Here is a 13,081-nt window from a genome sequence, read left to right as displayed (position 1 = left end):
AAAAAAAAAATTTGCAAAATTAGATTTTTTTTTTTTTTTTTGAGAAGGAGAAAAAAAATCTAATTTTGCAATTTTCTTTTTTTGATAAAAATTTTGCAAATATATTGACTATGGGACCAAAATTGAAATATACTACTTCTTAACGTGTGCATTGTACATAACGTAAATATATATATTTTAAAATCTCAAATTTAATACCTTCAAAAAAAAATCTCAAATTTAATAATTTTTATGCAAAATTAGATTTAAAAAATAAAATCCCCACACTTCACTTCGGTTGTGAAAAACATGGAATTTTCTTTCCAAATACCATTAAATATCAAAAAATTTAGTTAGTTATCACGTTTCAAAACAATGTTGTAAACTAGCATCTCGAGTTTTAAAAACTCGATTTTCATGATAAAACTCGAGTTTTTAAGTCTCGATTTGTAAGCGGTAGAACCTGATGTGGAAGAAAATACACATAGAAATCCATGTGGAACTCGAGTCTCTAAGACTCGAGTTTCACTTCTTCTTCCTCGCTCGGTCGGACTTCCTACAGATCAAACTCAAAGAATCGCCTACTGTTCTTCGTCCCTGTTCTTCGTCGTCGTGCAGATCAGACTCAGATTGTCCAATCGCTCACTCAGGTCTGTTCTTCGTCTCTATTCTTCGTCGTCGTGCAGGTCAGACTCAGATCGTTCCTTTCTTCGTGCAGGTCGTCGTCGTCTCCATCTTCTTCAAATCCAGTTTTCTCCAGTCAGATCCAGTTTTCTCCAGGTCGTCGTCTTCTTCTTTTTGATTCGGATCTTCTTTTCCTTGTCTTCTCCGCCTTTTCTCCTTCTGCATCTGGAAATTTGCTTCCATGGAACTCGAGTCTCTCAAACTCAAGTTCCACGTGGCTAAATTCTTCCACACCAGCAGTAGAACTCGAGTTTGAGACGCTCGATTTTTGTTTTTGGTCTCGAGTTTTTAAAACTCGAGACGCTACTTTCCAAATTCCTTTGAAACCTTCGTTAACTTATTATATTCTTTCTCCCTATTGCGTTAGCCTGCATATTCCCCCGAAAAACATGGGTGTCGTGTCATAGGTTGTGTTTGAGATTCGTACAGTGGGTATAGGCGGGCATTGCCTAATAAAAAAAGAAACCCCAACCCACCTGGACTGGACCTGAATAAAAGAGTCTGGTAGTCAGAGCCTCCACTATGGAGATCGTCCGGCGACGCCGTGCAATCGGGTTGGTCTTTGCTTTCTCTCTTCTTTAAAGTTTCTCAAATGGTACCCCAGTAGCTTTGCCTTAGGAAATTATTGGGTGTGTATGTGAGTGTGTGTGTGTGTGTTTTTTTTAAGCTTTGTTTCTGCATTTTTATATAGCCAGCCCTTCAAAGCTCTAACCTTTTGTTAAATTTTTATATATTTCTATGCCCCCTATGTTTCTCATTTCTTGTTATGTGCTCCTGATTAGTGATTTCTACAGCCCTTTGTTCATAGAAATGATAGTGATTGTAATGTTTGCATAGTTTGAAGGGTTGATTTGGGTTTGGGGTAGAAAATAATAATAATAATAATAAAAGAAAAGAAGAAAAGAAGAAGGAAAATGAATGTTTGAATTCAATGAGCCACGTGGGTTCTGAATTTTAAATTTATAGGAGCTTTGAAATGTTGAGATTTTTGTGAAAAACCGGTGCAAAATGTTTATAGTGTGAAATGTTGGTTATTTTGTTCTTTATCTTTGGTCAAGTAGGCCAGATTGTTGCTGCTAATATGAAAAAATTGCTTAGATGAAAGCTGCGGGCAAAGTTATAAATACTGTACCCACGGCAGTTTCAGTTTGATTACGGGAACAAAGTTTTTTGATACCGGTTATTATTTGGTATAACGTTTTGGGGTCACCGTTATACACACATTTGAAACCACAAAATAACTTCATCTAACTCATCATTAAGTTTAAGAATATATCCATATTATTGGCTGGTATGGTCGATATAGTACGGTATTTAAACCTTTGGTTAAGGGTTTCAAGAAATCTTAAACATATAGCTACATTTGGGTTTGGCTATTTGATTTAAAATTGTATGACAGTCATAACTGCATAAGTTCTATTTACTAAAGCAGTTCTTTGTTTACTTCACAACCAATCCATAAATTAAGGAGTATAACCAATTAACCAAAATGTCTGTTTATCTATTGTTTGCTCTAAGTTCTATATTTCTCATAATTATCTTAGTCAAGTTCTTTTCTATGCCACTACCATATTTGACAATGTATTTTGTAATTTAGGGAAACCATGAATGTAAGTCCTTTAGCACGCAAAGCCAAAAACCAGAAGCTAAATGATGAACAGAACACGGATAGAATAAGCAATCTACCTGATGCAATTCTTCAGCGCATTCTAACCTTACTTGAAACAAAAGATGCTGTTAAAACTAGTACATTATCAAAAAGATGGCAGTACCTGTGGATGTCCATTACTGATCTTGTGTTTATGGAGGATGATGGGCCAGATAAGAGGAAGAAGAGGGTGCAATTCATGAATTTTGTGGAAAGGGTACTTGTGCTTCGTGACTCCTCAGATTTGACTCTATTCGTGCTTTCATGTGATGTGCTAAATGATGCCTCCCGCATTAATGCATGGATTTCGGCTGCAGTAATGCACAAAGTTCAAGTGTTATCTATTGGCCTTGGTAGTGATGAAGATTCAAGGTGTAATTCTGAAGAACCAATCGTGCTGCCTCATTGCCTATTTATTTCTGAATCACTGACATATTTCAATCTGAAGTCGTATATTCTTCTCAAGGTTCCTTCTTCCATCTGGTTTTCAAGTCTTAAGACTTTGAAAATAAGGTTTGCTGTATTTCCGGATGATCGCTCAATGCAACAGCTTTTCTCTGGTGTCCCAGTCCTGGAGGATTTAACTTTAGATGCATGCTGTTGGTGGAATGTCAGATCTGTTTGTATTTCTGCTCCCATGCTTAAAACCTTAGCCATATATGAAACTGTAGACGGTCTGGATCAGGATGATTGTCAATTCTTGATTTTTGGAATGAGTCTCAAATACTTTTACTATGGAGGTTCATTGAGAAATGAATATTTCTTCTATAAAACTTCATCTCTAATGAAAGCAGTTATTTATTTGGGTGGAAAAGACTATAGAAAAGGGCAAAAGACACAGAGAAGTTTCTTACCGGGTGCATAAACTTCTCAGAGGGCTCTCGTTAGTAAAAGAACTCGCTATCACTCCTTACATTATTGAGGTATGTTTTCACTTGTCATTTGAATGAGTGAGTTTCTTTATTTTTGCAGTTGTTGCTTCTCATTATTTTTCTTACCAAAGGTGTATTTTCTGTTCGTAGGGTCTCAGCTATGCAGAGGAATTGTTAGCTCATCTGCCTGTGTTTGGTAATTTGACCTGTCTTAAATTTATTGGGGAGCCAATGAATTTTGCTTCTGGAGCACTGGGGAACATAATTCAGAAGCTTCCTTGTGTGAATTCTCTCATATTTAACGTGGTAATGTTGTTAAAACTAACTATGCCTTTAGGAAGCATCAGTAAATTTTTACAACTCATTGTCTAAACCCTGTATTCATTGATGACCGTGCAGGGGATCTTCCTGTCTCCATATTGTGAAGAAGGTGAATGGAGATTGGATCCTGTTGCTCCTTGTTTCTCAACACACCTCAAGTCCATCACAATTAGGGAGTTTGGTGGAACTAAAGGAGAGTTACATGTGGTGACCTTTTTGCTTGAAAGTGCTCTAATTTTGGAGAGGTTGGTCATATCTTGTTCACTTGATAAGTTCTCTGGAGGTGTAGGGCGGCAAAAAGAGGTTCATGATCAGCTAATGCTATCTAGACGATCAAGGACTTGTGCAATTGAATTTTCATGAGCCTTTCTTGAAATTCCAACTACAGTATGGTTATTTCTGAGTGTTTGTTTCCAACATTATCCAGAACATGTAAGAATTATGGCAGGACATCTTTTGCTTCATGTTTTGACTTCCGTCATGTAATTTCAATCATAGCTCTAGAGTTGTTTGTTTTCAACTATTTTTCTGCATTTCCTTTGGCTATTTGACTCTAGTTGATGAATTAGGTTTGAAACAAATTATCTAAGCTGTAAAGTTTATGCTTTGAAAGCTGCCTTAACCTCAACCTCCCTTTTGGTGTGTAGTATGCAGATTCCTGACCTGTTACATCTAGGAGATAATTTCACACTGGCAGGTTTTCCCCAACTAAATTCAACCACCTCACAAGATTTAACCATGTGGTTGAATAGTTGAAAAACTGATGAATGGCAATTGTTTCAAAGTTGTGCGCTTGAGCATTGGGGTTGTTGACTGCTGTAACCTAAATCTTTTTGTAAATATTGGCTGGTTTTCACCTGGGGAGATCGTTTAGCAAAACTGACTTGTCGAAGGCTAATATAGGATATTGACATGCTACTTTTTCAATTGAGAAGTCCACAAGAGAAAAGAAGATGAAAAAAATGTCTTGCTGAGTTTTGTTAGATTACCTTATACACAGTTTTAGCAAGTAGGATCATGTCATGTATTCGTGGTTTACTGGTTTACCCCTCTAGGATGGGTTAAAGATCTTTCCTTGATGAGGTTCCGCATCATAAAAATAAAAAAGTACAATAAAATGAAAATCTTATATATATATATATATATATATATATATATATATATATATTTATACACACACAAAATATTTGTTACATACATTCTAAAATATGTATATTATATTTATATGTATATACGAATATTATGCTGTATGTGACACTTATTAAAAAAATGTGCTTAGATTCCATTTCCTCCTCCCCCTTCCCCCAAAAAAGTTTTTCTCTTTTGTATTTGTTTTTGTGATAATAAAAAATTATGTTCATATAATTATTTTAAATTTAAAAAAAAATAGACTTATTAGTATATCATGAGAATGTTATTATAAAATATCAATAAAGAAATAATTTATTAGTTTTTCAAAAAAAAAAAAAAAAACTTAGGGTCTGTTTGGTAGTAGGATTTTTGTTTTTGTTTTCAAAACAATATGAAAATAATTTTCAAAAAATTGAATGTGAAACTAGTTTTCATAGAATAATTTTTACACTATACATGTTTGACTCTCACTTTTAAGAACAATTTTCAAAATACTGAAAAAAAGAAAATATAATATAATATTTGGGAGATCATTTTTTACTTTGAGATTTTTTTTAATAAAAAATTTTTTCTATAGAAAGTAATGTGTAGATAGATTACTTCTTTACTATTTTTTTTATTTTTTATAATGATAAGTTTCAAATTTAAAGTGTAATAAACAATAATAGAACTAGTATACATTTTTTTTTTTTCATAATGCTAAGTTTCAAATTTGAAATGTGAATTTTTTTTTTTTTTTTTTTTTTGTGATAAAAATAAGCTCCTCAATTTAAGAGACATAAGAGTTTTGGCAAATCTATAGAATCCACCTATTTCAATTTATTTACAGCTATGCCATTATAAATATTTTCTGTATTTTGAAAATGTCCTATTCACTGTTTTTAAAAATTTTAATTTAAAAATAGTCAAAATTCAGTAAATATAGAGTATAAAACTCATGTTTTACATTATCTAATAAGAGATTTTCACATTAGTTTTTCACTTAAAAATCAATATATACTACCACACATAATAGCATCTAAATAAACTCATAGTTAGTTGGATTTTTAAATAGATATTATAATTGATTGAGTGTGATTGTATCTATTCTTAAATATGTAACATAATGATGTGGCATGTTAAATAATCTAATTAGATAATCCTTATTCTTAAAAAATAAAAATTTGAGTCAAAATTGTAATTCAACAAAATTCAAATACAAAAAACAAAAAAAAAAAAACCTACCAAATTAACTTTTTTTTCCTTAAAGTTAGCAGACTTCCTATTTGTGGCAAGGACTAATCTCTACAAAATAGTGATGTGTCAAATGCAAAAAACAACACTTGTCTTGTAAATTCAACACCTTGCCTTGCTTTGAATAGGTATTTTTCTCAGATATTGACCCATCATTATTTTGCAAGATTTGCTACAAACTTAGTTTGCAACAAATCCTTGGCCTTAAATTTATATCTCAAGCATTATTGGTACATTTTTTTCTTGAAAATTAGCACATATTAAACCCAACCTTTTACTTCATTTGAAATCTTAAATTTTAGTTTCTTAAAAATCTCTATAACTTTTTAATAATAGATCAATTCAAAAAAAAAAAAAAAAAAAAGAAAGGAAAAGAAAAAGAAAAAGGGGGCACATCGCAAGTGGAGCACTTTAGACGAGGATAGTATATATATCTACAGTTTTTGAGTCTTTCGCGGCAGCATGAAATAGTGGCTCCGAGTGTATTGCATTCGTGCCGTCCTTAAAAAAAATAAAAATAAAAATAAAAAGGAAGACAACATTACACTAAAAAAGTCGAACACAAAGTTCGTCGTTGATTGAGAGAGATTGACATTGGCGACGGCAATGTCATCGTCGAGAAAAAACCATTCTAATGTATATAAATACAAACTCAATCGAACCCTAAAAGTCTCTGTAACTCATTTCCCTTTACTCTCTCAGCGGCTTCACCAGCGCCACCATCATATACTGAGGTAACCCTCTCTCTCTCTCTCTCTCTCTCTCTCTCTCTAAAATATAGAAAAGCTACATTCTTTTACCTTAATTTTACTCTTTTTGGTTTCTGGGCTTTTTTCTATTTTTTGTCGTTTGTCTTTGTTGTTTTTAGGGAACAACAAAAACTAGCAAATGGGTATGTGATTTTAGTCATATTTGTGAAATTATGCAATGTGTTTGTGCTCTTTGTATCCTCTTCTTGCTGACTTGCTTTGTAATTCCTTTGTTTTGTTTTTTTTTTTTTTTTTTGGTATGTCATGTGTAAATGGAAGCATGTGTCTCTGTCTATCGTTTTTCTTATTCTCGCATTTTGATATGTCATAGTGAATCAGAAAATGTGTAAGTGTCCTAGACAAAAATTTAGAAACAAAAACAAAAGGTCAGAGATGCTAGAACAATGATTAAATTAACTATTTCTTGGGAGAATCTGTAATTTTTCACGGTATTAGAGAGAACCTTGTCTCCACTTTAACTCACATTTAAAAGGACCTTACGTAATAAGAGAAAGTCTAGACTCACACCGTCAGGGAGTGTTAAAATTATGATTAAATGTTTAAGTTAACGATTTTCTAATAGCTTAAGCATTCAGGACAATTGGTAATTTATTAAGCAAAGAACATGACATGAAATAAAGAGCAACGAGTATCTCATATTTGTAATTTGAAATTTAAATGAGTTTTCCTCATTGTACTCTTATTGCTTTGTATTTTGTATTTTAGGCACGTCATATACAAATGGATGCATGTGTTCCTTCCTATTGGTTTTTTGTTTTCGCATTTTGATAATGTATATTGGTCTTAGGAAAACTAAGAGAGTATGGAGGGTGTGGATGCAAGTTCTTTGATACATAACGCCAAGTACCAAAAGCTTAGCAAAGAACATGATGTGGGTGAAAGTGAAAAAAGAATAAGCAATCTGACAGATACAATTGCTCAACACATCCTGTCCTTCCTTCCAACAAAAGATGCTGCTAAGACTAGTATACTATCAAAAAGGTGGGCGTACCTATGGTTGTCAATTCCAGTTCTTGATTTTCATGATGTGGCAAATCATTATTCTGATTCTGATGAGCCACCATATAAGAGGAAACACTTCATGGATTTTGTGGAAAGAGCTCTTTTGCTCCGTGATTACTCTACCATAACGAAATTTTCACTCACATGCAATGTGCTATATGATTCGTCTCGCATTAATACATGGATATCTGCTGCAGTGAAGCATAAGGTCCAAGTTTTAAATATTCGCCTTTATAAAATTCGAGAACCATTCATATTGCCTTGTTGCCTATTTACCTGTGAATCATTACAAGAGTTAAAACTCAATATTTATTATCCTCTCAAGCTTCCTTCTTTTGTATCATTTTCAAGCCTCAAGATCTTGACTCTTATCCGCATTGTATTTCCGGATGATCATTCTGCACAAATGCTCTTTAAAGGTTGCTCCATCTTGGAGGAGTTGCATTTAATTTCTTGCAGTTGGGAGAATGTCAAGGCTGTTTGTATTTCTAGTCCCAGGATTCTTAAATTGCACATAGAAGACAAAGAACCTCCACCCAGTTATGTTACGGATGATGAGGATGATGATATGGATGATGAGAATAATTCAGTTGACCAGAATGATGATTCAGATGATGAGAGTGATAACGTAGATGATCAGAATAATCCAGTTTATCAGAATGATGACATAGATGATCAACATAGTTCGGATGACCAAAGTGATGATACAGATGATCAGAGTGAATCAGGTGGTTGTCAGTTTGCGGTGTTTGGGTCTAGTCTGAAGTACTTTTCTTACTTCGGTGGATTTTTTCTTGATTGCTATATTCAAGACTCATCCTCAATAGTGGAAGCAGACCTTATGGCATGCTATAGTGACAGAAAAATTGATTATCGTGCATTTAAGCTTCTCAAGGGGCTCTCTAATGCCAAAAGCTTAAAAATTGATCAGTTTGCAGTTAAGGTATGTTGCTATTTTTTTATTAGATGAAATATTTTTCCCTGATTTTATTATTGTTCCTAAGAGGTTCATCTGAATTCCTAATGTGTGCATTGTGATATTTGTGCTAGGCCCTCGATGATGAGTTATTAGCCCATCTGCCTGTGTTTAATAGTTTGACCCATGTGCATTTTGATTGGGTGGTCTTGTTTTACAGTCGGCAAGTACTGCTGTCCATGCTCCAGAAGTTTCCTTGTCTTTCTTCCCTTAAGTTTGAAGGGGTAACTCTGCTAGAACCTAAACTTTTTTTTTAATCATTATTTACTACTATAATTACAACTTAAATTTGTGTTCTTTGTTATCCATGTAGTTGTCATTCATGTTCCGCTATTTTGGAACATATGATTGGACTTTGGATCCTGTTCCTGGATGTTTTTTGACACACCTCAAGACCATTGAAATCTCTATGTTTTGTGGATCAGAAATTGAGCTACATGCAGTTAGGATTTTGCTTAAAAGTGCAGCAGTCCTAGAGAAGATTGTTATTTCCTTTAATCCCTGGGAATTAAAAGATGCTGATGGCTTAAAGAAGCAACAGGAGGCTCAAGAACAAATACTATCTTTTCCTAGAGCATCATTGAGTTGTCTTATAGCCATATCTTGTCCACCAAAAGAGAAGAAACGCCTCGAGTTCTTCTTATGAGCCTTCTGCTGGTTTCAACTTTTAAAATAAGAATATGGCTGACTATTTCATGGTATAACAAAATTGAATGACATGTTTAGCAATTAGCATCTACTTTTTCACATGCACGGTCTAGAAATTACAATTATGGAATTCTCTTCTTCTCTGCTGGATTGATAATTAGTTTTATATTTCCAAGCTTGATTTGTGCTTGATGTTTTGTTTTTGGTATGTTTGCATCAGCCTGCCTTTTGGAACTCCATGCCATTTGTAAAATACAAATACTAATCTGCATATGAAATTCATGTTACTTTTTGAATTGAATACCTGTTTAAATAATTCCATTCAAAATTTTCCTTTGGCTAGTGAAGCCACTGGAGATCAAATCCTGGTTCTGGTGCCATCACAAGGGTAGAGGAGCCTATAGGCGAAAAGGACATTTACAATTATTGCATGCAGCTTAACTTGCGTTAGAAAGAGAAATGACTTGGTTATGATAGTTTTGTGGGAGCCTGTAAGGGCTTTTTGTGAGACTCTGACCTATAAGTACTGCATCAACTCGATCCCCTTTTGCTGTCCATATATCAATGCTAGATCAAACCAAGATTTTTGCATTCTGTGGCACATAACAGGACTCTTGACATAAATAAAGTGATGGTTGGAAACACTAGAATGCTGGCAGAAGATTAAGAAACTACTTTCGAATTACCAGATAGAATTACCAGATAGAAAAGCAACAGTTGGAGTCGGAGAGGGAGAGTCAGCCAAAAAAAAGTTTCACTTTCATAGATCATGACTATATTTAATTTTTCAAGCTATGGTTTTCTTTTTGTGATAATTTGATAGTTGAGAATGTAGATTTGAATCCAGTAAATTTTCATTGGAAATACCAAATGTGCCAGTTAAATGACAAAACTTTTGGCTCTAAACTATATGATTTAATGTTCATCAAATTTTTAAAAAATTTGTTAACTTTTTTTTGCCATTTTTATCCCTACAAAAACCATGGCCAAATACTATCTTTGGCTCAAATATTTAGCAATCTATCGCTGTATGCGAAATTGTTAGCAATATACCATTGTTTGTGAAACTCGAGTTATATGTCAAATTTCGAGTTTCACAAACTCAAGTTTCAAAACAATGGTAAATTGCTAAATATTTTTCAGTCAATGATGTTATTTGACCATTTTGGCCCCAAACTATTGCTTCCCTTACTTTGTACTTACTATATATATATATATATATATATATATATATATATATATATATATATATATAAGTGACATGGCAAAACAGGCAAGTTGGGTTCGGGTTCAGGTTCAAGTCGAGTTAATCAGGTTGAGGGTTAAAAATAGGTCATTTTGCCATATATTCGGGTCGGGTCAATTGGGTTGCAGGTTAAAAACGAGTTCAAGTCAATTGAGTTGCGCGTCAGGTTGGGTTGATCGTATTTTTCACATGAATTTTTTTTTGTTTATAAAGAAAAAATCATGTGTATGCTATTTGAAAAGTCATATAACAAATTATTTGATATAGAATGCATTACTTTGAATTCACCACTTATATCAAGAATGAAAATAATTGTAAAATTATACAAATCTTAACATTGCTATCTAAAATAAAATAACACAAAAATAAATAAATAAAAATACACAAGTTTTATTTCTACACAATATCAACATTCCAAAATATAAAACAAAATTACAAGTGACTTATTGAATAACTCATTTGATAAAGAATAAAAATATATAAAAAATTATAATCTTGAAAATTAATTTTATAATCTATTATCAATTGTAGTTGGCATTCTATTTTAATTTGAGATATACATTAAAATTTGATTGTTTACTTATTTATATATGGTCTCTTTTATGAATATCAGATCATTGTTAAGCAACACAAACTCTAGAAAATATCATAATTTATTTTGAAAAGCCAGTTATTTTGGACATAAATTGTTAAAAAATAAGTCTAAGCATTTATAATTTATGCTAATTTGATATTTTGGCTTCACTATTTTCACACTTGTGAATGTTTATAACACATGTCCATAATTTTAAATCTATATTTTTAACTCTACTGTAACCAGATTATCTTGGCATGTACTTTGTTATTTGACATCTAAAAATCTTTACTTATTACAGAATGCTCAACCATTCATCTTTTAATTAATTTGCATGCAGTTATATAAATGTCTCAATTATTTCCTTAAAGCTCACAACAAACAATTAAATTAATATTGTCTTAATTTTTTTAACCAGAAATATATATATATATATATATATATATATATATATATATATATATATATATATTTTAATGGTCGGGTTGACGGGCAAAAACACAAGTCGGATCATGGGTCAACACATTTTTTTTTCGGGTCAAAAAAATCGGTTCGTGTCTGGTATTTTTTGGATCGGGTTAGTAATTTCTGACCCGTTTTGTCATGTCTATATATCACCAATTTTATTCTAATATTTCTATTTATTTAGTTTAATTAATGCACCATGGAGTCCATTCACCATATTGCATACACGGATACCTACAGAAAGGGGAAAAAAGATGGTATTTAAATTCTAAAGTGCAACTTAATAAAAAATTGTATTTTGAAGTCTTTCGCGGCAACATGAAGTTATTGGCCCCAAGTGTGTAGCATTTGTGCATATAACTGCCTTCATTAAATGGAGGCGCAAAACAAAAACAACATTCAAAAAGTCATCCTTTCGACAAACCAATCCTATATTTATGTATAAATAGTAAATACACTATCAAAACTGAATTAGAAGAAATCAATAAAAGTCTCTTTTAACTCTCTCTAGGTCTCATCCACTTCAATAGCACCACCTTCATGCTCGGAGGTATTCTCTCTCTCTCTCTCTCTCTCTGAAATATAAAATGTATTCTTTTAGCTTAATTACTCTATTTGGTTTCTGGGTTCTTAATTTTTTTGTCCTGGTATAGTTCAGTGTAGCCAAGGCTGCTTCTAAATAGTCAATTGTATTTGTTGTTTTGGAGAACAACAAAAACTGTCAAGTGGGTTTGTAATTTTAGTAAAAAAAAAGGGGCAGATAAGATGGGATAAAGGGCAAGAGCCAAGAGGACCTCATATTTGTGTAAAATGCAATGTGTTTATGCTCTTAAATCCTCTTCTTGCTGACTTGCTTTGTAATTCTTTAGTTTTTAGTTTTTAGTTTTTTTTTGGTATGTTATTTATAAATGGATGCATGTGTCTCTGCCTATTTTTTTTTTTCTTATTCTGGCATTTTGACATGTCATAGTGAATCACAAAAATGTATATAGTGTCCAAGAACAAATTTTAGAAACAAAAACAAAAGGTCAACAATTTTATAATAATGATTAAATTCAACCTTTCTTAACAGCCAAAGTTTTTGAGACAATTTGTAATTTATCATAGTTTTGGAGAAAGTTCTCTTGAGTTTCAAACTTTGCCTCTACTTTACCTCCCATATAAGAAGTTGAAAGTCCCACGTGTTGAGCCTTACTAGGCTCACACATGAAGGGGAAGTGTTAAACTTTTGATTAAATGGTTAAATTCACAATTTTCCAACCGCCTAAACTTTTGGGACAATTGGAAAATTATTAAGTGAAAAACATGACACAAGTCAATGTGATGAGATGAGATACAGAGCAAGGAGTATCTCATATTTGCAATAATTTGTTGAAATTTGAATAAGTTTTCCTCATTGCATTCTTATTACTTTGTATTTTATTTTTCTTTTGGTGTGTCATGTACAAATGGATGCATGCGCTCCTTTCCATTAGTTTTTTTGTTTTATCACTTTGATAATGTATAATGTGTCTTAGGCAAACTAAAAGACT

General features: G+C 32.6%; 1 protein-coding gene and 1 pseudogene across 1 annotated transcript; both read left to right on the top strand.

Moving 5' to 3' along the window:
• Window positions 1-1,081: 1,081 nt before the first annotated feature.
• Window positions 1,082-4,124, top strand: LOC142637033 (F-box/FBD/LRR-repeat protein At5g56420-like; annotated as a pseudogene).
• Window positions 4,125-6,347: 2,223 nt separating this feature from the next.
• On the top strand, window positions 6,348-9,345 carry LOC142636793 (F-box/FBD/LRR-repeat protein At5g56420-like). The gene is made up of 4 exons (XM_075811090.1): window positions 6,348-6,602; window positions 7,426-8,583; window positions 8,691-8,840; window positions 8,930-9,345. Exons 2-4 carry the CDS (start codon window positions 7,441-7,443, stop codon window positions 9,260-9,262), a joined length of 1,626 nt encoding a protein of 541 aa, XP_075667205.1. The 5' UTR covers window positions 6,348-6,602; window positions 7,426-7,440; the 3' UTR covers window positions 9,263-9,345.
• Window positions 9,346-13,081: the final 3,736 nt, after the last annotated feature.

Source organism: Castanea sativa, chromosome 5 (assembly GCF_040712315.1).
Source record: "Castanea sativa cultivar Marrone di Chiusa Pesio chromosome 5, ASM4071231v1".
Taxonomy (NCBI): domain Eukaryota; kingdom Viridiplantae; phylum Streptophyta; class Magnoliopsida; order Fagales; family Fagaceae; genus Castanea; species Castanea sativa.
Note: the sequence above shows the minus strand (reverse complement) of the source record. Positions and strands in the feature narration are given on the sequence as shown.

Coding starts and splice junctions, on each gene's coding strand:
- LOC142636793 (XM_075811090.1), top strand. CDS start 7,441: ATGGAGGGTGTGGATGCAAGTTCTTTGATACATAACGCCAAGTACCAA. Junction 8,584..8,690: donor TTGATCAGTTTGCAGTTAAG/GTATGTTGCTAT, acceptor TATTTGTGCTAG/GCCCTCGATGATGAGTTATT. Junction 8,841..8,929: donor CTTCCCTTAAGTTTGAAGGG/GTAACTCTGCTA, acceptor TTATCCATGTAG/TTGTCATTCATGTTCCGCTA.